General features: G+C 41.3%; 1 protein-coding gene across 1 annotated transcript in view; it reads left to right on the plus strand.

Moving 5' to 3' along the window:
• The window catches only part of LOC108760151 (Daughters against dpp), a 50214-nt gene that overhangs the window by 20960 nt on the left and 6820 nt on the right, over positions 1 to 22434 (plus strand). The window contains exon 3 of the mRNA XM_018505956.1: positions 1098 to 1184. Coding sequence (XP_018361458.1) covers positions 1098 to 1184 — 87 coding nt within the window. The remainder of the gene's footprint in view (positions 1 to 1097; positions 1185 to 22434) is intronic.

Below are 22434 nucleotides of genomic sequence, written 5' to 3' on the forward strand. Positions count from 1 at the left end.
GAGAGAGAGAGAGAGAGAGAGAGAGAGAGACATTTCCGTGAGGATTATGAATCACACGTCTGGCGATTATACCTTGGCCGTTTCTGTCTCTTCTGGCCCGCGGAAATTGTTGCTCTTAATTGTTTTCGCTTCGCGATCGATCGTGAATTCTTGCGAACAGTTAACGCCATTGATCGGCCACTGTCGGCTTTAACGTTCAGCCGCTAAAGGTTGTATCGAGTGACAGGGTGCAGTTTATCTCTCTTCGGCGGTAAATAAGAAAGGAGATTTATTTTGCTATCGGATTTACATCTCCCGCGTACATAGGACGCGGTGACGAATCGTTTTACCGTTTGGCACGATGCAACTTAAGAGGCGAACGCATCTCTCGCGCGCACCTGCGCCGAGAGAATCGAGTTTATTCCGTCTGCTGAAGCGGAGAAATCCGAGACTAGGTATTACGTCGATTAACCGCGCGCGGGACGAAGCGCGGACGTATGGCCATATGAAATTACGTAGATGCTTACCTCGCTGCTGGTGTTTACCGACAATAAGCCTTTTATGCAACGCACGCGCGTCGCGAAATTCTTCACCCGGCTCGGAAAATTCTCGTCGTTCGATCCTCGCGCGATAACGAACGCCTCTGTTCAATGACGACGCTTTTACGAAACGAATCGTCGTTTCCTCAAAAGGAAACCATCCATCTAAAGCTTTAACTACAGACACAGATTTCAAAATAATTTTAATCAACTATTAAAATATAAATTTAAACTAGTTGCTAAAATGTCAAAATTTTTTGCTCATCCTTGAAATTTCTACGATACTTTGATAATTAATCTAACAAAATTGTTTCTTTTATATTGTAAAATCGTGTTAACGGCACTGTGTGACTCAGTGATACACACATTTTTTTAATGTTCGTTTTTTTTCCCTTCCTCTGCTCAAGTATAGTACAACGATGATTATGTTTCTCTCTATCTTTATTCTATAAAGCGAAACATGTGCGAGAGCGAAAAAAAAATGAGTGAGTGAGTGAGAAGGGGGAAAGGAATGAAGAGAGGAAGAAATAGTCTCGGTGAGGAAAGCAGCTTCTCAAGGGGTTGCCCGTTTATTTTCAGATTGTGCGCCCAGTGAAGGGGATCAACGTCGGTGCAGAAACAGCACGCCCCTGCCACTTCCCGGCTCGCTTACCACCAACGGAGAAGGTAACTATGTCTTCAAGGTTATACGTACCCTATATGTTCACCGACCCCACGATGAGAGATGTATGGGATGTCTCCCGTTGAGTCACTCTAACGATAATGGATTGTTGAAATTTCGACGTGAAATTTTGAGAAAGTAAGATGATCCGTTTCTCGTCGTGTCATACCCACATTTTTTTTCTCTTTTTATCTTCGAATAATCGTTCAAACCCCATTGGTCGATTCTCGAGATACCTCCGACTACGCCACTGATCGATGACTACACCTACATCCACGTGGTTAACCTTGATCGGCGCCACGATCGGTTTTCTTTTCTCATGCATTTCTTCCCTATCTGAAAGAAATAAGAGCGGGTTTAATTTTAAGCGAGCTTCATTCTCCTTCGAATTACGGCAGGTTGCAAGAGATAATCGCGATTCAATTTAATTTTACAGTTTCTAACACATACAGTTTTACTGTTCACTAAGGATTTGAATAAATTTTAGCTTCTCTCTTTTTCCATATTATATTTTCTACAAAAAAATCACTCGCATTCTATATTCTCTAAATTCTTCAGAATGAAATTTTTAGGATGGAATTTCACTCTGAAGAGTGAAAATTGAGCCAGTCTTTAAAAAGGATGGCTCAATTTTCATTCTTTAAGAGATTTACTCTGAAAGTTTTAGAGCGTACGGATAAAAACCATAGTTCTCACATTTTTTTATTTACAACATGCCTGTATAAAAGATAACGGCTTATCGCTTCCCAAGATTTTCTCGAAAGAACCAGACAATGTTTTACAATGTCGGGCGGCGTCGACCGAAGAAATTTCCTCAGCACGCACGTTCCTCCGGGCTGACGCGCACGTAGCTTTTCACGCATGACGCACCGCACGGATCGCGGACTCGTCGTTTTTCGGACCGCTCTCGGGCCGCGGCTCTCTCGCGTTGCTGCTTCGTGGAACGCCTGAAACGCTTTTGGCCCCAGCCAGCAGGAAAGTGAACGCGCTCTGCTCTCTCGTCGACTCGTACGACGATTACTCTCGTTTCTCCGCAACGTCGTTCAATAATTTTCTGTCGTTGCGCCATCGGACTGAGGATACACATTTTTTTCGAGGTGTAGACGAAAGTGCGAATGAATATTGGCGATAAAGAAATAATTTGCAAGAATAAAAGAAAAAAAATACACACAAGAAAATTAGTTATAATGATTAATGTACATCTATACGTATTTATTTATTTATTTATTTATTATTATTGAATTTATTTTAAAAGAATATTCCAATTATAGGCAGACTTTTTAGATTACGTTCTATGAGATGTAATTTGATCTGTAAGAGAATTAAGTGTTTATATAAGCGAATGACGACTTTGTTTATTCTCTTGATTGATAGCAAATTCCCATACCGGTAAAGAAAAACGAATTAATTATAATATTCGCGATGACAACACGTTGCGGCGAGTTTTTCTCTCGTGTGTCGGTCTTTTTATGTACTTTTACTGCCTTCGCCAATGCAAACGCCAATGCTGCTCTAACGACGTCAAACGTTCCCAAGTCGACAACAAATTGCGTCTGTGTCCGGCGCATCTTGCGATTTTACAAGAGTGAGTAAGAAACGATGCGTATATATGTTCACGCATTTAATCAGAGTAATCGTGTAGAACGCAATTTACTCCAGTAATTTCAGATTAAGAAAACGTCGTTTATATTATTATAAGAGTGTAAACTTTTAAAACAAATCTTTTGGATTTTTTCATTGGACCCTTTAAATTACATTTCAGATGCATATAAAAATTCTTAAATTACTAAATAACTATTAAGTTATTTTACTTTTTCTCTTTTAAATCTTTTTTTAATTTCTGACATTTATTTATAGTATTTTAATTTTTTACACGAGGCAAAAATAAAAAATTGAAATTATAAATAAAACACTAAAATTATATATCCGTTGAATAAAAAAATATGCTCGTATTTCTCGGATGGATTTGAAATTTCTGAGATTTTCTAGTATAGCATTAAAAAAATGCACGTTCGGCCTGTCGTCACAGCAGGCCATTTACCGGAAACGAGAATCATCCTGACGGGATTGCACTTTCGTCGGCTTAGCAAATGTCGCGTATATTCGCGGGATGTTGAGCGCTGCAATATAATACGCGAAGTGTGGAGCACCGAAAGGGATGACATGGAATCATAAACACGCGCGTAGTTGCCTTTTTATTTGAATCAGTTATAGATAGAACGCGCTGCTTCCGGGAGAGAACAGAAATATCAGGATTCGATCGAGCGTTTTCCAACTGACGCCGCGACCATCGAATCTTTTCAGAAGGCTTTTTCAATTCGGGAGGCTTCATTTATATTTCTTTTCATATAAATTCAGCAATAAATCACGATTAATTGTAATTTAAAAGTTACAAGAAGTAAACGTCCCAGTATTCGGATATGTTACGTCCAGGCATTTACACACGCAAGACTTTATATTATTATTAATCCCAAATGTGCTTTCTAAAATGTATTATAATTTAATTACAATCTACAAATACAATTAAATTATAATATTGTAATAAAAAAGCATTTGAAAAATTAATAATAATAAATTTTGTGTAAAGATAGAAAGTATATATTCAGTCACTGGAATATTTACCTTATAAAAAAATAAAGATATTTTTCACTATTATTATGGACGCAATTCGATAATGTTTTAATAATTTATTTATCAAACAATAATAATCCGTTGGTTAAAAAATTTTAACTTCGTGGAATACGGGCGATGGATCCATCGTCGATCCATCAAACGGTGCCGTACGTCGTCGGACGCAGGCTGCTGCATCTGCCGCAGGACGAGGGGAAGAAGAAGGCCGTGCAGGAACGCGGGTAGGAAGGAAAGAGAAGGGAAAAGCCGGCTCCCGGGATGCAGGCAGGTTTGAGAATGGCACGATAGGTCGGTCGGCTAAGGTGGGTGGCATTCGGCGCGACTGTTTGAGGGAACAGGGGGACCCCTGGCGCCAGACAGCTGCCGCGTGTCTCGACCTCGCTCGCGCTAGCTCGTTCGCCTGCCTCTCTCTCTCTCTCTCTCTCTCTCTCTCTTTCTCTCTTCTCTCCTCGCATCGTCTCGCCTCGCCTCGCTTCTCCAATACGTATGGATCGTACATGCATATGTTGTATGCACGTGTATGCGCCTACGTGCCCGACTTGGTCCGCTATTTTATTGATTTATTTTGACGCTAGGCTCTCTGTTTCTCTCTCTCTCTCTCTCTCTCTCTCTCCGTTCTGACTCTTTTTCTCTGTGCTGCTCGCTTTGGACGTCCGTCGTGCTGCCTTCGGCCGACGATCGATCGAAATGCGTCGGTCTCGTTTCTCGAGAATCTCGAGCACAGGGTTCCACTGACGAAGAAGACGCTTGTTGCTGAGCTTAGTTTCCAAGATTCTCGTAATTGATTCTGGAAATGTACTTAACTCCACGAATGCGCTTCATAATTCTTAAGAACTGAACGATAGAAATTCTAAATAAGATTTATCAAAAATTTATATATAAAAATATTTGTTTTTATTTATAGATACTGCGATTTTTTTTCATATTCTTACATTAGATAATAGCTTCGATGACTGGTTTCACGAGTATATTTGGAATATTCTAATTCGTAAAACTATTGTTTATTCAAGAATTTCATGATTCATTGCCATTAATGTATACATTATCGTATGATATAATCATATGAGATTTATGTTCTCTTCTCTCTTTCATTACGTCTCTTATATTCTTATTATATCTATTGTATTACTGTCATCACATTTTCATCACGTTATTCATATTCAACTATTCTATTGTCTCTTATAAAAATTGTCAACGCCGAGCAAGAACGCGACTACCGGCATAGTCAATTATCTCTCGCCTTCCCGATTCGCGCAAGTACGAAGCTCTCGGTTTCCGCGCTTGCACGACAATAAATTGTCCTCCTACGTACGCGACGCGGCTCGACTCTCGAATGTGTAGCTCGCGAATATCTTACCTACGACGCAGTCGTAGGTTCGGGGATTGCAACATGTTGCGTGTGGGTGCTGCTGTCCCGCGTCGCATCGGAGTTGGAGGAGAGGCACGTGGATATATCCCGACGTACGGTGAAAGCAACAGGTTGCTCGTGTCCATTCCTCTCCTCCGCTGCGACGTCGCGTCGGGTCCGGAGCACCCTTCTCCGCATCCCTTCTCAATGGGGCGAAATACTGGCTGGCGCCATCCCTTGGTACGATAGCCGAGGTAAACAGACGGACCGTTTCCATTCATCCCGGAACGACTTTTCTGAATTGGAATCCCGTCGAGGTCGTCGGTCCTTACTCTCGATAACAAAAGCATGAATATACAGCGTCTCGTAACTTTTACTGTGTCTGCGTCGAATCAACTGGTGCAACGTTCGCCTCTGGGCGAATCTTCGGAGAAGTTAAATTGCCTTTTAAAAGCAAATATCTTATTTTGCAATTAAGGCTTAAATTACTATTAATTAAATTAACATTTAAATCTGTGTGTTTCTAGCATATTTTTTAACTGTACGGGTTAATTAATATGGAACACTTTTCATTTACATCAAATATACCTTATAACTTTTTTTATGGATAAATAATTCAAAATGTTATATGGTCGTTGCGCAACTTTTTTAATATATACGTATAATATATGCGTAACGACAATATAACGACATTAAGAGCTACTGAATACCGGCTCAGGTCACAACAAACCATGTACCTTTCCGTTTTGGTTTCAAATATAGTTGCATCTCGTACGTTACAAAGTATATTATTTGCGTTGCTCGCACTTGTACTCAGAACCTTCGCTTTCTCTCTCTCTCTCTCTAACGCCCTCATTTTTGTCTTAAAATATTACAAAGTAACGATCGTCGGTTTTGGGACACGCTGTATATTTATCTCGTTTTAAGTGCAAAATGTTTTTTTGGGATTTTAAGCAACGCGTTGAACTAACTCATGTGAGAGAATCAAGGTCGCTACAGTCTGGCGGAGAAGCCGGATCGAAGTTTTTAAAGAGGAGAGATTTGTCCCGGACTGTTGGGGAGAGAAACGGATGGGAGCGGCTTCTTACACCATCTTTTCTGCCATCGAAATATAATTTGCGCGAAAGTAACGAATTTCGTGATACATGCACGGGGTCTTTCCGAACTCGTCGAAGAGTTAATCGTGGATAACGACGGCAAACGTTGCGCAGTGATAATGATACGCTTTTCAGAAGGTAGTCGTGACGAGCGCAGAAAGAATTTTTACGCAGCCGTTAGCTTTAAGAGTTAACGGTTCGTTAAGCGGGAAAACAAGTAGAAGAGTTAAAGCGCTTCAATTAGCGGCCTCGGTGCGTTCAGTTGCGAGGTCTATCATTTCTAGACTTTGCCGTGACTCATCTAACTTACCGTTTCCTCATTCGTTAATAATTATGACTCTCCTGGAAAAATTGTCTGCTCTCACAAAACAATTGTATTGTTTACCCATCTTGTTTTCATCGTTACTGTTGCTACTCTCTCTCTCTTACGTGAAAATACGATAAAAATAAACTACTAATGGTGATGTCGCAATCGCGGATTCTCTCTATCTCGCCAGCAATTTCGTTCGCGCGTGCCGAACAGTTGAAAGGGTTAAAGGATGATTTCGTTGGCTGTGCTCGCGTACCGAGATGTCACGAGGGCGACGGACGATCGTACACGAGCCATCCGTCAATGGAAAAGAGCCTAAGCGACGCGCATAGCGGAGAACGCTATGAAATCGAATTGGATCAGGCCACTTGAGAGGGAATGAAATCGCGGCGCGAAATAAGCCTCTTAATGTATATATAAAATGACGGATTGATTGCTCCTCGTTGTCGTCATCGTCCTCATCGTCGTAGTCGAGTGCGGGAGAATGAGAAAGAGATAGAGAGAGCTGAGAGATAGAGAGAGAAAGAGCAAATATCGCGACTCGCGCGAAGCGGTTCGGTGTCCCTCTCGCTATCTCTTCCTTTTTTCTCCTTCTCTTTCTCTCGGCTCTCGTGAGATCCGTTTGGGTCGACGGCCTCGATCTTTCGATCGAGCGAAAATAGATCCAGAAGTGCGCTTCGTTAACTGTATATCCGAGCCGCGCGGCATCGTTCGCGTAAACGCGAGTTCCAAATTGCGTTCCTCAGCGATCGCTTCTTGCTGATGTTATCGAATAATTAACTGAATATTAAACTTGATAGCGGTAAAGATTTATTTTCTACTGCCGCTGTATTAAAGGAAAGAAAAAAAATGAGAGAGAGAGAAGAAGCAGGAGTGGTTTATCGCGTTCCGGATCCCTGCATTTCGTCGTTTTCGCTATGCGGCCTTGATTCGAACTTCGAAGATCGTCAGTTATATACCTCGCGGTTCCCAGAGACGCGCCACATGTTTATAAGCGTCGCGTACGTGATCGCGATGCTTATCGATAACATTATTGACCTATATATAATTAAATCGAGTATCTTCGAGAAATAATTTGCATACCACGCCCGTGCGCATTTACGAAAGCAAGACGGAGACGTTCTCGTTCGCTCCACGAGAGGCTTAACTCCGTAACGAGGGAACTGCAACCACTACTAATATACCGAGAGCGCATTCTGCGTATAAATACCAGCGTAAATTATAATACAAGCCCGTGGGTAAGCTTGGTTTATAGGCCTAGCACTACTATCACGTCGCGTTGAGATAATCGGCTCGCTCATTGTCCGCGCGATCGTTACTTTGTGTCGTCGTTAAATTAATAATTAAATTATACCACGCCGACGATCTACGAGGCGAAATAAACGTTCCTTGTAAGCCTTCGAGGGAATAAGAGAGAGCGAGAGAGAGAGAGAGAGAGAGAGGAGAGATACGTATACGAGGCCATCTGTCAAAGTTCGCATGCTCTTCCGAGAAGCCCGCTCTCACGTCTCCTCCTCTATCGAGCCGCGGCTGAGTGTTTCAATCAGCAGACTCTGATATTACGAGGCGCGATCGAGGCGAAATCGCGTCGGTGAACGCGCGAGCGTGCTTGCGTCACCGACGAAAACGTCCGGAAAAACTGAGCTAATTTCGCATCGAGGCAACGACGTTTTCCAGGAACTCGGGCATGGACATCGCGACGAATCATGTTTTTGGAGTCATTTCCCATAATATGCGACATCATTTTATTACAGGCTTTAATAGAACGTACATTTTATTTCATATTTCTTTACTTAAAAAAATAAAATTTCCCTCCTCTCTAAATTCTTTGAAATGGAATCTCACTCTAAAAAATGAAAATTGACCTAGTATTGAAAAAGAATGATTCGAATTTCAATTTTTAAGAGTAAGAGAGATTTCACTCTCACAATCAGAGTGAGATTTCATTTTAAAAGTTTCAGAGAGAAAAGAATTTTATATAATTTCCTGGAAGTATCTACGAAGGGTCTGAACTGATAGCTGAGGAATTTAAAGGAAATATTCCTGATCTCTTTTCTCACGAGCTAGCGTTTTATGCGTGCGGGAAGACAACGTCGTTGCCCATTCGGATCCGGACGAAGCGGGCAGACATTTACGTATCGCGTTTGCGTTCCGTTGGTGCGTGTTTGTGGGCAAGCAACGAGGAGAGATATAGAGAACAAGTAGGAGCGTTTGAGAGAGAGATCGAGACGCGGGGAAGGGAAAATAGAGAGCAGTGCTCACGAGAGAGAGAGAGAGAGAGAGAGAGAGAGAGAGAGAGAAGGGGAGACAGACTCAGGAATTAAATCTCGCGTAACGGCGAGCACGTATACGCTTTTACGCTCGCTAATGATTGTCAAGCAATTTTGCTATACGTGCCCCAGATTTTTTGCCATCGTAATTTCAGACGCACATCAATTGCCACTCGAGCGAGACTCGGACGAGTCTGATCGATCGTTCGATAGTATTTTAACCCTTTCTTATGCCTGCAGCGACTAGTTTCTGCGCAGCTCAAATTGATACGTCTTTTTTTTTTTTTCATGGACAGGAAGATTTTACTTGTCAGTCTATTAATTTTATGAAGTACGTTTTTTACAAGATTAGACAACCCGGAAATTCAGAGAAGAGTCTGAAAAAAATTTTACCTTGTTAGTAAAGCAGTTAATTATACGGATAAATATTAAGCAGTTAAGAAAATAATAACCAATGATTTTGAACACATTTGTCATTAACGATTTCTAAAATCGGATCTGGTTATCTGTCTTAATTACGATAAGTAGACACTGTCGTCCTTTATGATGAATGAATAAAATGCAAACATGGTTTTAAAGTTGTTCATTATGCTTAATAGATACATTCTGAGTCACGATTAAGTCATTTAGCACTATCTGTCACTTTTTTAAGAGAAATGATAAATCGTGTGAGGAGATAAGTCAAGGCATCTCGCATCACGAAACTCTCCGGCATTTCTTCTCATTTCCTATTTATCTTCGATGTTATTTATATGATTACCCTCGCGCGAAAAGTGATATCGAGCATCACCGAACGGAAAATTGCTGTTTGATCAAAAATATAAAAAAAAAACGGTACCGACCTTAATCCAGTCAGCGATCGAAATTTGTCGAAACTTCCGAAAATCGCACGCTAAATTGTGTATTAGTAGTTTATCGCGTGTCGTTGAGTTACACATGTTACGCGATTATCGATATCGAACCTGTCGATCGATAGAAAGGCGTGCGCTCGCGCAAGAAGCATGCATTGCTACTGTTGCCATAAGTTACGCCTCGTCGGTCCGTTCAGCGCCGAAAGGATTAAAGGATCGCGCGCGCGCGCGCGCACGACTTGTTTTGTAACTATTAATAGAAGATAAAAGTTCCGAGAGAGGAACGACGCGCGTAGGAATTGATTACGCGCGCTTTCTGCGTGCCGACGATTTAGCGGGCGACGGCAATTTAACGGACCGTGCGATTTTATTATTTTATTATGCGGCTCTCCGCATACAAACACGTGTACATTGACGCATTTGATCGCTATCGTGGCATTAATTCGTGACTCGGACGAGCAATCCTCCGCAATTCTTGCCGTTTGACGATGTCGAACGATTATTGCACGATGATGACGCTATCTGTGCCTATAGACTGCCTCTCAATGTTCCGCATGGTGTTCCGCAGATTTATCGGGATCGTATCAACGGCAGTAACAACTGGTTGCATGTTTCTACACACATAACACATTTATATACATCGTGAAACGTTACCGTTGTATTTCCGTGAAAATTGAAATACCGCGAAAGAGCAATCAGATTTCAACTGAATGCTACTTAGAGGATAATGTGTGAGGATAAATGACGTAATTTGTAACAAAATTATAGCATACGCGCGTGTCAATAATATCTACATTCAGAAAAATTAACATAATAGTAGCCATTGTATAGGTAACGACTAAATAAGTTTTATATTGTGTACAATTAAGCTGTTTTATAGCTGCAATAACTATAAAATAGTTTACTCAATTATATTATATATATGTACATTAATTCTCTACATATATAAAACTCGTATAATTGTCACCTGTATATAATTGCTACCACGTCTTTATCTGAGTGTTAGGTTTATAATAGTACTTGGAATAGCAACTGGAATTTATTTCGAGAATGAGTTCGTTTGACTTATAATTTAAAATATAGCTCAATAGTACTTGGAATTGCAATTGGGAGTTGTTTCGAGAATGAGTTTGTTTGACTTATAATTAAAAATATAGCTTAATTTCTCGAAAACGAAAAATTAAACTATATTTTAAATTATAAGTCGTTCAGAGTGAAAAATTATATTCAATGGAAACTTTTTTTCATAAATTTGAGAGAATTAATTTAAAAATTAATGGAGAAGTTGATCATGCAAAATTGTTCTTTCGATAATTTCACGATTCATAAATAAATTCAGCGGCGAGTTTTGGCACTTTGAAATCCCTACAATATACCGAGATTCTATGAGGCATGCCGGGGGCTCTGTCTAATTCCAAGGTTCGCCTTCGAACAAACCCCTTTGTCGTCGATCGAAGCGATACGCGCGATTACGACGCGCATGCCGTGCATCACGCGATACGCGTGTCGCACGCGAATACGCGTGGAATGAAAAAAATATGAAGGTCGTTCGCAGGAATTCCGTCGGTGCAATGACACTCCATTACAGATGTCCACTTGGTCAGGATGGATAGTTTCGTTTCACGATTGTGTGCGCGTTTACTGCGAATCGCGAGAATTCTACGGCATGCGTCACGCGCGGTTTGTTATTCTGCGGCACTAGCAACGCAGAATAACAAAGCGATATTTGAAAATCGGAGCTGCACAAGTGAGAAACCTTTAAGAATAAGACACATCAAGAAAGTATTTCGTGAAATAAATTCAACGATTCGTTTGTAAATTTTACCTGTACCGTTTAATTTTAAATATGACTTTTTTTTCTTGGCAGACTTGCACTCGTCGTCACTCGCGATAATTTTTAACAGTATATTTTTGACAAACTTATAATTACTACGGGAACGTTAATCGCCGTTAAGCATGCAAAAAGCGTCAGCTGGTTGCCGTCGCGGTGTTGCGAAAGCTCTACGCGGAAAACGGAAATTGCGACGAGAGAGAATTCACCGTGCACCGAATCGATTGTATAACGCTAAATCACTCCGATCACTCGTGTCAGAAACCCACGGGATTCGTGGCGCGCTTCTTCCGGCGCGTGCGTTGTCTATCGCATACTTTCGCCGTATTGAAAGTCGTTACGATTGGCATTCCTTTTCCGCCGAAGGGGCGCGTCGACGGCGCGGTGATTTATCTATGATACTGGGACACGTGTCTTTTTTTATCAAATAAAAACAATTTTGATGGAAAGGGAGCGCGCGATCCCCATTTAATTTACATCAAAACTCAGATAATTTGTGACGTCATAATTCAATTAAATGCACGTTCCTTCTCATTTTGACAAGCGAGATTCAACAGTTTTTAGTAGGGATGCACCGAATATCCGGAAAGTATCCAGTATTATCCGGCACTTTTTTACTATCCGACCGGATAGTTGGATATCATTAATATCCGGGAATATATCCGGTTGAAATTTGATATCATTAAATTGTTGATTTTTTTCTTATACAAATGTTCTAGAAATAAGTACATATGTATATTCACGAAGCTATAATATCTTATTCATTGTTGCAAAATTATAATCCTTTTCTCTATAGGCTTTTTTTTTTAGAAGACACTTTCTCGGAATCTCCGATCGGATATCCGATGTCCGGTAATTTTACGATCCAGTGCATCCCCTGGTTTTTTACCTACAATTTGCAAGGCTCGAGATCGTGTATTTTACCGAGTCCAGTTAACTTACGTTAAAAATAAAGTTACAAACTGTGTGTGTTATGCGATAATTTTGTCATCAAAATAAGCAAGTAGTGACATCATTATCTAAATATAAAATACGCAACTTTGGATCTGAAGTATCACTTGTATGAAAATAGAAAGCAACTAATGCTTATTGCTCGTTTCCACCAATGACAGTTCAATTTTAATCTCAATTTCACTCACTCTTCATCTTTTCCTAGTTCTAAGAATTAGAAAAAAAAATGAATAATAAGTTGAACCGAGATTAAATGTAATCTGCATTGCTAGAAACGGACATAAGAGTTTTTGGTTCCGGGAAAGTCTTATCAGAGAAAGAAACAAGACAAAGTTAATCCGCCAATGATAAGATCAATTTTCACGAAGAAATTAGCATATGTCGTGGATTGCTGCAATTTCAATTGGTATTTAGCATGGTGGAGCGTACCCAACTTTGTTCGTAACAAAAGTTCGATGCATTTGAACGATCCATTTCGAATCTCCACGAATCGCACGCTATCGTTCGACGACCGTCTCTCTCCCTCGAATCCCGCGAGCAATTCTTCAACTTCCTCGTACTGCCGACGCCACTGTGCGCCGGAGCGCTCTTGCAAAATTATCGAACGCAGTTTCGATGTGCGTATCTCGAACGAGTGTGCGAGAACGAGAGATAAGGCAGTGGAAGGGGGGGAGGGGGGAAGAAGGGGGACGGAGAAAGAGAAGAAATCAGGGGGGGCCCTCCGCGGGTGTGACGTTCGGTGAACCGGTGAAAAAAAAAAAGAGAGATGCACCGTCGTCGTTATGCGTGTACGTACACGCGTGCAAAGCACGCGCGCGCGCGCGACTTGAGTCCCCACACATTCCACTACGCATACATACACGCGTATGCACGCGGCCCTGTTTGTATAGGGTCAAAGAATTGGTCAAAGAAAGAGACAAAAACAGAAAGAGGAACGGGTGGACGCGGGATCGTGGAATAGCACAACGCGGGGGGAGGATAAAGTAATACGAGAGACAGAGAGAGAGAGAGAGACGAGAAAATATGCCTTGAGGGGGAGGGCGGAGAATGAAAGAGAGAGAGGGTGCGTGTTTGTGGATGAGGAGAGCGAGCGAGTAAACGGTCGGACTGTCGCGGGGCGAGTCGAGGAGTCGAAGATATAGAGGCGAAGTGCGGAGGGGGTTGAAGCGAGAGAGAGAGAGAGAGGGGGGGGGGGAGGGAGACAGCTGTCAGTGGGAGAAGGACGTGCATCGTCGGAAGAGAAAGAGAGAGATTTCGAACGGCCGCGACGCGCGCGAGAGTAGGACGGAGGAAAAGAGTGGTTAGGCGGCGCCTGGTATGTGGCGCCTTCACTGGCGTCGGGCCATCTTTTATTCTGCCATTACAAAGCGTCAACACGTATCTCCCCATGCGCGTCCACTTGTGTGCGTTATACTGGTTACACATGCACACGCCACATGGCGACCATGCGTAACGCTTGCGTTATGTACCCGCGTTTTACGGCGTATCTCCTTACGGACGCATTGTTTGCGGACAATGACAAGGAAGCCTACGACGATGACGATCCCAAGGTTCTTGTTACTGGCCTTTTTTAGAATCGTCTAGGAAGCCCTCTCGATCTCTCTTTTTTTCCGTACCTTTTTTCCTTCATATCTCTTTCTCTTTTCTATCTCAGGATCTTCAAACACGTGTCCTGCGTTAGGGACTCGCTCTTCAGAAGAGCTCTCTGGATTTGAAAGGGTCGTGACTATGATCTTGGAGTACCCGATTCTTTTTACGAGCATCGACGCTGTCGAGTTCTGCGCTAGTTTGTGCACTTTTTTCTGCCTTCCCACGTCCCGATTTTTTTTATGGTCGAGTTTTTTCTTTTTTCTTTTTTCTGTATGCGCCTCACGTACATCCCGTCGTAGCCTTGTATATCTATATACATATGTTCAACAGGACCACCGAAGGTTCCTTTCTTTCTTTCATAAACTGTTTGTTGACTGGAATTTTCTTCTCTGTCTTATCTTGTAATACCTATTTATAATATGATGTAATCGTTGTTGAATTTTTTAAAGATTTGTACACTGATATTAATAATAATGTTCGTATTATAGATGTTTACATATTCAAGATGAGCAATCAACTCAATATACATAAGTAATATATAATTTCTTGATAATTATATGTTGATTATGTGTATTACGTTGTTTGTTAGTCTTGAAAAAGGTGATTATTAATCCTCGATTACAGTAACGAGTTAATTGGAACTGAAAATGTTAGACGGTTGTGCACAGTTTTGCTAAAGTACCAAAAAATTCAGTTATAGATACAGATTTGAAAATAATATCTGTATCTAGTTAAATTTTTAGACACTTCAATAAAACTGTTTTTTCCGCATTCAGAAAAATTACGTAAGTAATAATTACTTTCGAGTATTTCAAAAGTTTATACATCTTGCAAATCTGTTATAAGCTCATCACAAGTATTAAATTTATTCAAATTATATTTTGAATCTCAATAAATTTAATACTTCAATCAAAATTATTAAATTAAAACAAATTCAATTTGCTTATCTCATGTTTCTTCGATCAGTTTTATAATATTCTTATAAGAATGAGTTTCTAAAATTTGTAATAATATTTAAAAAAAAAAATTTTTGTTAAAGATAACTATTACTTCAAAAAGTAAATTGAGTAGTCATTTTTCTTAGCAGTAAAATGATATTTTTCTGTGTACGATTGGTATACTAATAATAGTATTCGCAGGTTTTTTGTTAGATTGTAGAAAAAAAACTTCAATCACCGTAAGGCGGAAGTGTTTACTTACACTCTGAACTTCAAACAGAAGATTTCGAACTTAGATATGGCTTTCGTAACTGTAATATCGATCCTCCTGAAAGTTCTCCACGATGCATCGAGACTTTAGTCTATTAAAGTCTTGGCGGTGCATCGCAGGTTGCGGGTGGGTGCAGTGGTCGATAAGGGCCAACGAAAATATAAGCGTTGCCAAGTGTCCTTTTGATCGAGCATTGCCGCCGCTGCCGTGCGCTCGCGCGTAATAGAAGCGAGGAGGCTTTTTTTAGACCCTCGTGCCGCGGCCGACACTCTCCGCTTGCAGGAGAACCGAAATAAATTGAACGATTTTATTGCGATACTATTCGCGGCGCGCCCGCCTACTTGTTTCACAATGCTTGATGTCTCGATATATACATGCATACACATATACATATATATATAATGAGAACATATATATTATGTATATGTACATATATATAATATCTCTCTTCCTCTCTCGCATTTTATTTAGATTCCGTACGTGCACAACACGCGCCGCATTCTCTGCGGTGCTGCCAGGCAGGCGCCAATAATATTCTCTCTCGCGCTGTACCGTTCTCTAATATGACACGCACTTAAGCAAACACCCGATGATTTTATGCCTTCGCTTACTATGCGCGCATACGTACACTACGCACGTACGTACGCACAGCGCGTACGCATTTCGTTGCGAGTAGTATATCCTCTGCGTGTATACGCGGTGTCATTTATCCGCTGTCCTATTTTTCGATAACACGAGCTCGTACATCTTTGTTGAAATGGATTGAAATCGCTGAAAATGGACTCTTCTCTCATGAAAGGAATGTTGGAAAGAAGTCAAGCGAATTCGTTCAACTTGATGTTTGAATTAGAACTCGCTGATTGCTTGACATTTAATGAGTTTGAAGGAGACACCCTATACGCGCGCGCGCGCCTATATACGCCGTGCGCGTTGTAATTTTGCAAGCCTGCGTGGGAGTTACTCGGGGAGAAGATGCAATTCTTAAACACACGAGCTTTATCCGTTGGATCTATCTCTTGCCTATTCAGCGACGCGTGGCGTGGCGACACTCTGACGCGATCAAAGTTTTAATAAATGCATCGCGCGCGCGCGCTGCTTCGATTATCTATTTATATACACGCGTCGTTCTTTGTCTTCTATTAAATAATTTACACAACGACACATTTATTTAATCTCATTTGTAGCTCGCAATCATTATTATATCACTTTGTTACTCGACAATCATTGTGAGCATAACTATTTTCTTTTTATACAGGGCATATGTCGCGGTCTCCTGTCAGAGATGAGATATTCGTTTTCTCGGAATGCACGTGGGGCGATATTATTCCGCCGATATTTATGCCACGCGTGTCAGGTTTGCGTGCGAGACTGGAGCTCGGTGACGGCGACGTAATGCATTCAGAAGCGGACGGGCGGCGCGACGCAGGAAGCGAGCGGTTTATGGCTTTGTCGTCGCCGTCGTCTCTCATCGCACGGGACGTATGCGATTTTTTTTGAACGCTCGTTCACGGGGCCCGACTCGACCCCCATCATCGTCGTCGTAGATAGAATCCCACGTGAAAGTCAAACCGCGTTGCGCCTCGCCGGCGCGACGCGGACGATCCTTTCGCGCTAGTCTCGTTTAAAAGGCGTCTGTCCTCGACTTGGCGACTCGCTGACGCGGTCATCCGTCGCCTCTCTGACGCGCGTGGCTCCCGCCGATACCGTCGCGTCGTTTCGATTGACAAGGGAGAGTTTCCCACCACCCACGTATACCTGTATCCTCACGTGAGTTTTTTTTATCGATTCCGTCTGAGTGCTTGGTTATGAGCACTTATTTGGATATCTATATCGTTGCTGCTTGGATATCCAGAAGTAGCGTCGACAAATTTCAGTGTTGAAAGAACATCGAGAGTTCTTACTTATGTATTCTGATATATTGAAAATTACACATGAAAATACTTTTAATTTTTCAGAAAATTAACCCTCCTCAGGTCACACTGAAGAAAGAGTTTGATAGTTATTAAGTTAATAGTTATTTTAAGTTAATAGTTTAAATATTTAGGAAAGTAAAATTATTCTTGGTCATATTAACCAAACATTTAATTAGCATTGTTTCACTAAACATTTGGTAACCATTACCAAACTCTTTTCTTCAGTGCACGTAAGAATTTGAAGGCGATTTTTCAACTTTGAATTATGACTTCTTTGTCGATTTCTGTCTCAAATTCCGACACGTACAAAATAATAAATTTTCGTGCCATATAATTGTACAATTGTATTCCTAAACGTTGAGAAAGTCCTAGAATTTTTTCAGAACTCTTAGTGCCCAAAAACCTTTTGAAAAACACAACCGTGTCTCAGCGATCTAGGTGATCCGACTAATTGTAAGTAGTGAAAGTCAGAGTAATCTGCAGAGAGGATTAATATCGTCAAACAATATTTTGGCAGTCGCAATATTTGATGCTATACAAAATAATGCTTGTGTGAGTGCAAATAAGGAAACTTCAACGGTATTTATATCTACGAAGCAATGATAAAATACGCGATTACGGTCTCTCCATTATTTTGCTAATCGACGAAAACATATGTACGTTGTTTTCCATTGAATTTCGAGGACAAACATGTTCCTAGCGCGATCATAATCTCCTTCGCGAGGTCGCGTAATAAATTTCGATCGAACGGCATCGCCGTTGCTTTCGCGAGGTCAGTACTTTCCGTGACCAGGTTGGCACATATTACACAAATTACGCAACTTCGACGCTTCAAGTTTTAATGCATTTGGATACGAACTCGTGACGCGCTCGCGAAAAAGTAATTTCCGAGATTCGCGGACTCGACAAAATCGTAGTGTACCGGTTTCCCCGGGGAAAAGTAACGCGAACGTCGTCGTCGTCGTCGCGAAAAGGATCGCCACGGGTGGTATATTGGTGGTATATCTTCATTGATCTTCTGGAGTCGCACGTCTCTCCCTCAAGGTAAGCCGGTAGCGGTCTTCCCACACGTCTTACAATTAGTCCTACAGCCGTCGTCTAGTTTCTCCTCGTTTCCGATTACGTGTGCGAGGTTGAAAACGATTCCTTGGTGCGCACCTGCCTCTAGTCCGCTTCGTCTGGGTCGATCTGTCAAACCCAAGAAAACACGAAGGTTCGAGATCCAGCTGACGGACATTCACGATAACTAATTATCATTTCTAATCGTGTATTTAGCATGTATTTATTAACGCATATATTCCAAGTTTTTCTGTCGCAACACAATAAGACAGACGGCCTCCGTGCGATAATTCGTATACATATCTCGACGTATTTATCTAAGCATACTTAACTTAGCGCCACTGGTTATGTAAATATTTGCGAGTTGCGATATATAGATGATAGAATTATCGCGTGTTTAATTAGTGAAAGTCCAAAATCCTTTATGCGCATCTCTTAGGGAGAACTGCGCGATGTGCCAGATTTAATATTCAAAATTTCGAAAAAAAGAGAAGAATATGCACGGAAAGAACAATTTTGTTAAAATATTAAAAAATTTAAATAGATCTGAAAATAATTTTGTTGGACCATTAAAATAATTATGTAGGAAATTCAACCAAGTGAGCAAAAATGTTGACATTCTGGCAATCAATTTAAACGTCTTACGTAATTATTTTGATAATCCGACAAAAAATTTATTTTTACAGCTAAATTTGTAAATATTGAGCAAAATGTGTGAGAGCTATAAAGCTCCCCTCGTAAGGTTTCTTTCTTCTGAAACTCGACGGGGGATTATCTTTTTAAGGATAGGAGCGTTAAAGCTCCGATGGAATTCTATTTTTACAGAGATAGAATTTACAAATATTATATATGTATATATATATTATAAATGATAAGTGGAAGGAGATAAAGATATTTCTTTCTTCGGTATCAGTACTCATCCCTCCTACGGGAGTTCCCAGTAATCTGGCGTCGTCGGCTACAGAATTGGGCGTCTGAAAGCCTCGTCCTGGGCGGTGCGGCGATTCGGCGGCCTTCAAAATAAACTGAAATTCCGAGTCTCTCGGTACACAACACAGGCGCCACTGACACGCTCATCTTATCGCGGGCAAACACCGCTCGGCTAAACTCGTAGTTTCCTATCGCTCGCTCTCGTCTATCAAATTAGATATATATACACACACAGGCACATGCGTGCAATCGTGCATATATCAATATATGCATATACTGCATATAATACGGCAGTGTACGTATCGTGCGTATACGGGGTGTCCTTCCTTCGTAGTCGCACCCACCGAATCGTCTCGTCTCGTCTCGCGTCACGGTATCTGATACGGAAGCGGATACGGCGGCTATTTTTAGCGAACGCTGCATTTCCTGCGAGAACAAAAATAGACGAGAGTCTATTGCGCGTAAGAAGTAAAAAGCGCCTCTTTAACGGAAATTAATTTGCCGGTCAAATCGGTTCTTAGCCTTTAATGAATATACTATACGATACGCTGCATATGCAATGGTACAATAAATAATAAGGACTGTCGTTGAGAGATAAAGACGCGCATAAAAACGTATTTGCTCTAGTCTCGTGAATTGAATTAGAATATTTATAAACGGTCTATATATTATGTTATCTTTCTCAGCCGCCAATGTATATACATTGAAATACAAGAGGTAAATTCTTGATAGATGAATATAATCTGATCATTAATTAGACTAAAACACACTACATATTATTAATATATTCTTAAATATTTTTCCTTTTTTCAATATATAATAAATTTTCAAAATAGGTACATATAAATTGCAGTAAACTATGTTCTTACAATAAACAAAAAGTTTCAAGATTAGGTAATAATTATTACAGTTTGTTCTAATTTTGAAATTTATAAAAATACACACAAAAGTATTATTAGCCTTCTTCGCTTATCGAACATGTTGAACATTCCTCGATCGATTTCACTCAATATTGTAGTAATTACATTTATTTAAATTGTAACATGTTAAAACTATCCAAGATAAATTTACGTGATATTTATCTAAATAAATGACAAACAAGCTACGAGCGCTTTTAACGTAGCAAAACAGCGCGAAGTAAATGAACGTTTTACATTGTCCTCGGCAAAGTGGGACTTGGCGGTTACGGTATGTCCGCGACGAAGGTGAGGAATTTGGCAAGTACGTCCCTGGTAGCGGAGAATTGTGGGTTATAGGCTGGAGAGTTGCGCGACACGCACGCACACGCGTGTACGTCAGGCGGCCGCGATGGCTGGCTTTCTTGCTACGCGAGCGTATACGCGAGAGCGCGTGTCGTTAGGTATGCAACGCGCACCTATACGGCGCTATGGCGCACGGTCGTAGAAAGGCCGTTTGAAGGACAAGGGTCACGTCTCTCCGAGCGCCGATATATATATATATATATATACGGCATACGCGACACGGCCGCTGCCTTTACTACCTTTACCGTATAGCCGTCGACCCCGATGCGTGCGCTTGTCCCTCGCTGGCCGGCACGCGTACCCTGGCGTACCCTGGCATACCCAAGGGGGTATCCTGGCGTACCCTCGCGTACCCAAGGAGGATCCTGGCATACCCTGGCGTACCCAAGGGGGTATCCTGGCGTACCCTGGCGGACGAACGGACCGCGAAATTCTTACCTTCCTTTTGGAATAGATAGAGAAATAGACGTAGATACGCGAGAATCAGGGTCAAGATTAGAAAAATCCAGCGAGCGAAGCGGATTTATGCCCGTTTCTACCAATGAGGTTAAATTTTAATCTGAACTTACTACTCCCCCCTTCATTATTTCTAATTCTTAGAATTAGAAAAATATGAGTTAATTAAACCGAGATTAAAATTAAATTACATCGATAGAAACGGGCATTAACCGAAGGAAAGATGGACGAGAAGGAAAATGATAGACAAACGATTCAATTGGAAATATGTAGTGTTATAAAATTCAATTGCAGAGAGATTAACGCGAGATTAGTGAAGAAGATATGAAAGGCGAGGAAGATGTTTTGTCACGCGATTTGCGTCACTATTTTTTTCGTAACTTTCTGCATGGAGATTTCAAGAGGTCTGGTTGTATGATTTATTTCTGATAAACAAACGCGTGATAAAAATAATTAAAATAAGATGCTTTAAATTTTTATACGTCTACGTTCTAAATTGTTTTATGACTCTTTTTATGTGAGAGATATTTTACATCGTACATCACGCAATTCGCAAGTTTCTCATCGCGATGAATGAAAGATGAAAATCTTACAACTTTTTTAAGTACTTTTCCTACGTGCCATATATTCTCTCAGTTTTGTACTGACTTATCTTTTTATACTGGCTTATCTTTTTATGTGCAAGATTTTTGATACGCGGAACAACGCGATCGTCATCGTGCATATGCACCTACGTTACGTACGCAGTTACTTGGCCGGCCATGCCAAGGTTGGGAATCTTATCTAAGCTTCAGGGTGTTTGACCCAAGTGGGAAAACACATTGGCACTCCGGTGGCTTTGCATCGGTCGTTTGCGATCTGCTTAAAGCGCTGTTCACAATTGGCTTTTGTTATCGACCGAAGCGACATGAAACGCGAACGCGACGTCGCGCAGATAGAACGTTGACGTTGACTCTTCTAAAAAATGCACGGATTGTAAAACCACAGCGGTTCTCCCCCCCGTCTACGTTTCTTCTTCGCCCGAACACAAATCGAATTCACGTGCGCATGAAACCAGGCAAATATAAATCTCGCTGGATTAATTTACGATCGTAAAATATCAGGCTGATCAAAACAACACTCCCTCCGGCAAGCCGTACGCAAGTCACGTCGGGGGCGAAATGGAAGGCCGCCGGGCATTATTCTTGCAGATCGCGGTGGCGTGGCGCGTCGATAAGTAATTGCATCCAATCTTCCTGAAATTCGCTTTCGGGCCGAGTGCCGCGACGCCGGCGTCGGCCGTTCCGCTTCTTCCGCGTCTCCTTCTCTCTCCCTCACCCCGAAATTTATTATCGGGAAGGCCGCTCGCGCGCCCCTGATGATTTATTACGAACGGTCCCGTGAGCGCTTCTTTTTCTAGCGTTCGAATTTATTCGCGTACGTCGCGACACTGGACAATTGCGAGCCGTAATCTCGCGGAACGATACTTTCTTTTTTCTAGAATTAACGTGTAACAAATGGAAATTTTCCGCGAACTTGATCCGTAAATAATTGACCGATCGATTCTG

This window comes from Trachymyrmex cornetzi, unplaced genomic scaffold, assembly GCF_001594075.2.
Source record: "Trachymyrmex cornetzi isolate Tcor2-1 unplaced genomic scaffold, Tcor1.1 scaffold223, whole genome shotgun sequence".
Taxonomy (NCBI): domain Eukaryota; kingdom Metazoa; phylum Arthropoda; class Insecta; order Hymenoptera; family Formicidae; genus Trachymyrmex; species Trachymyrmex cornetzi.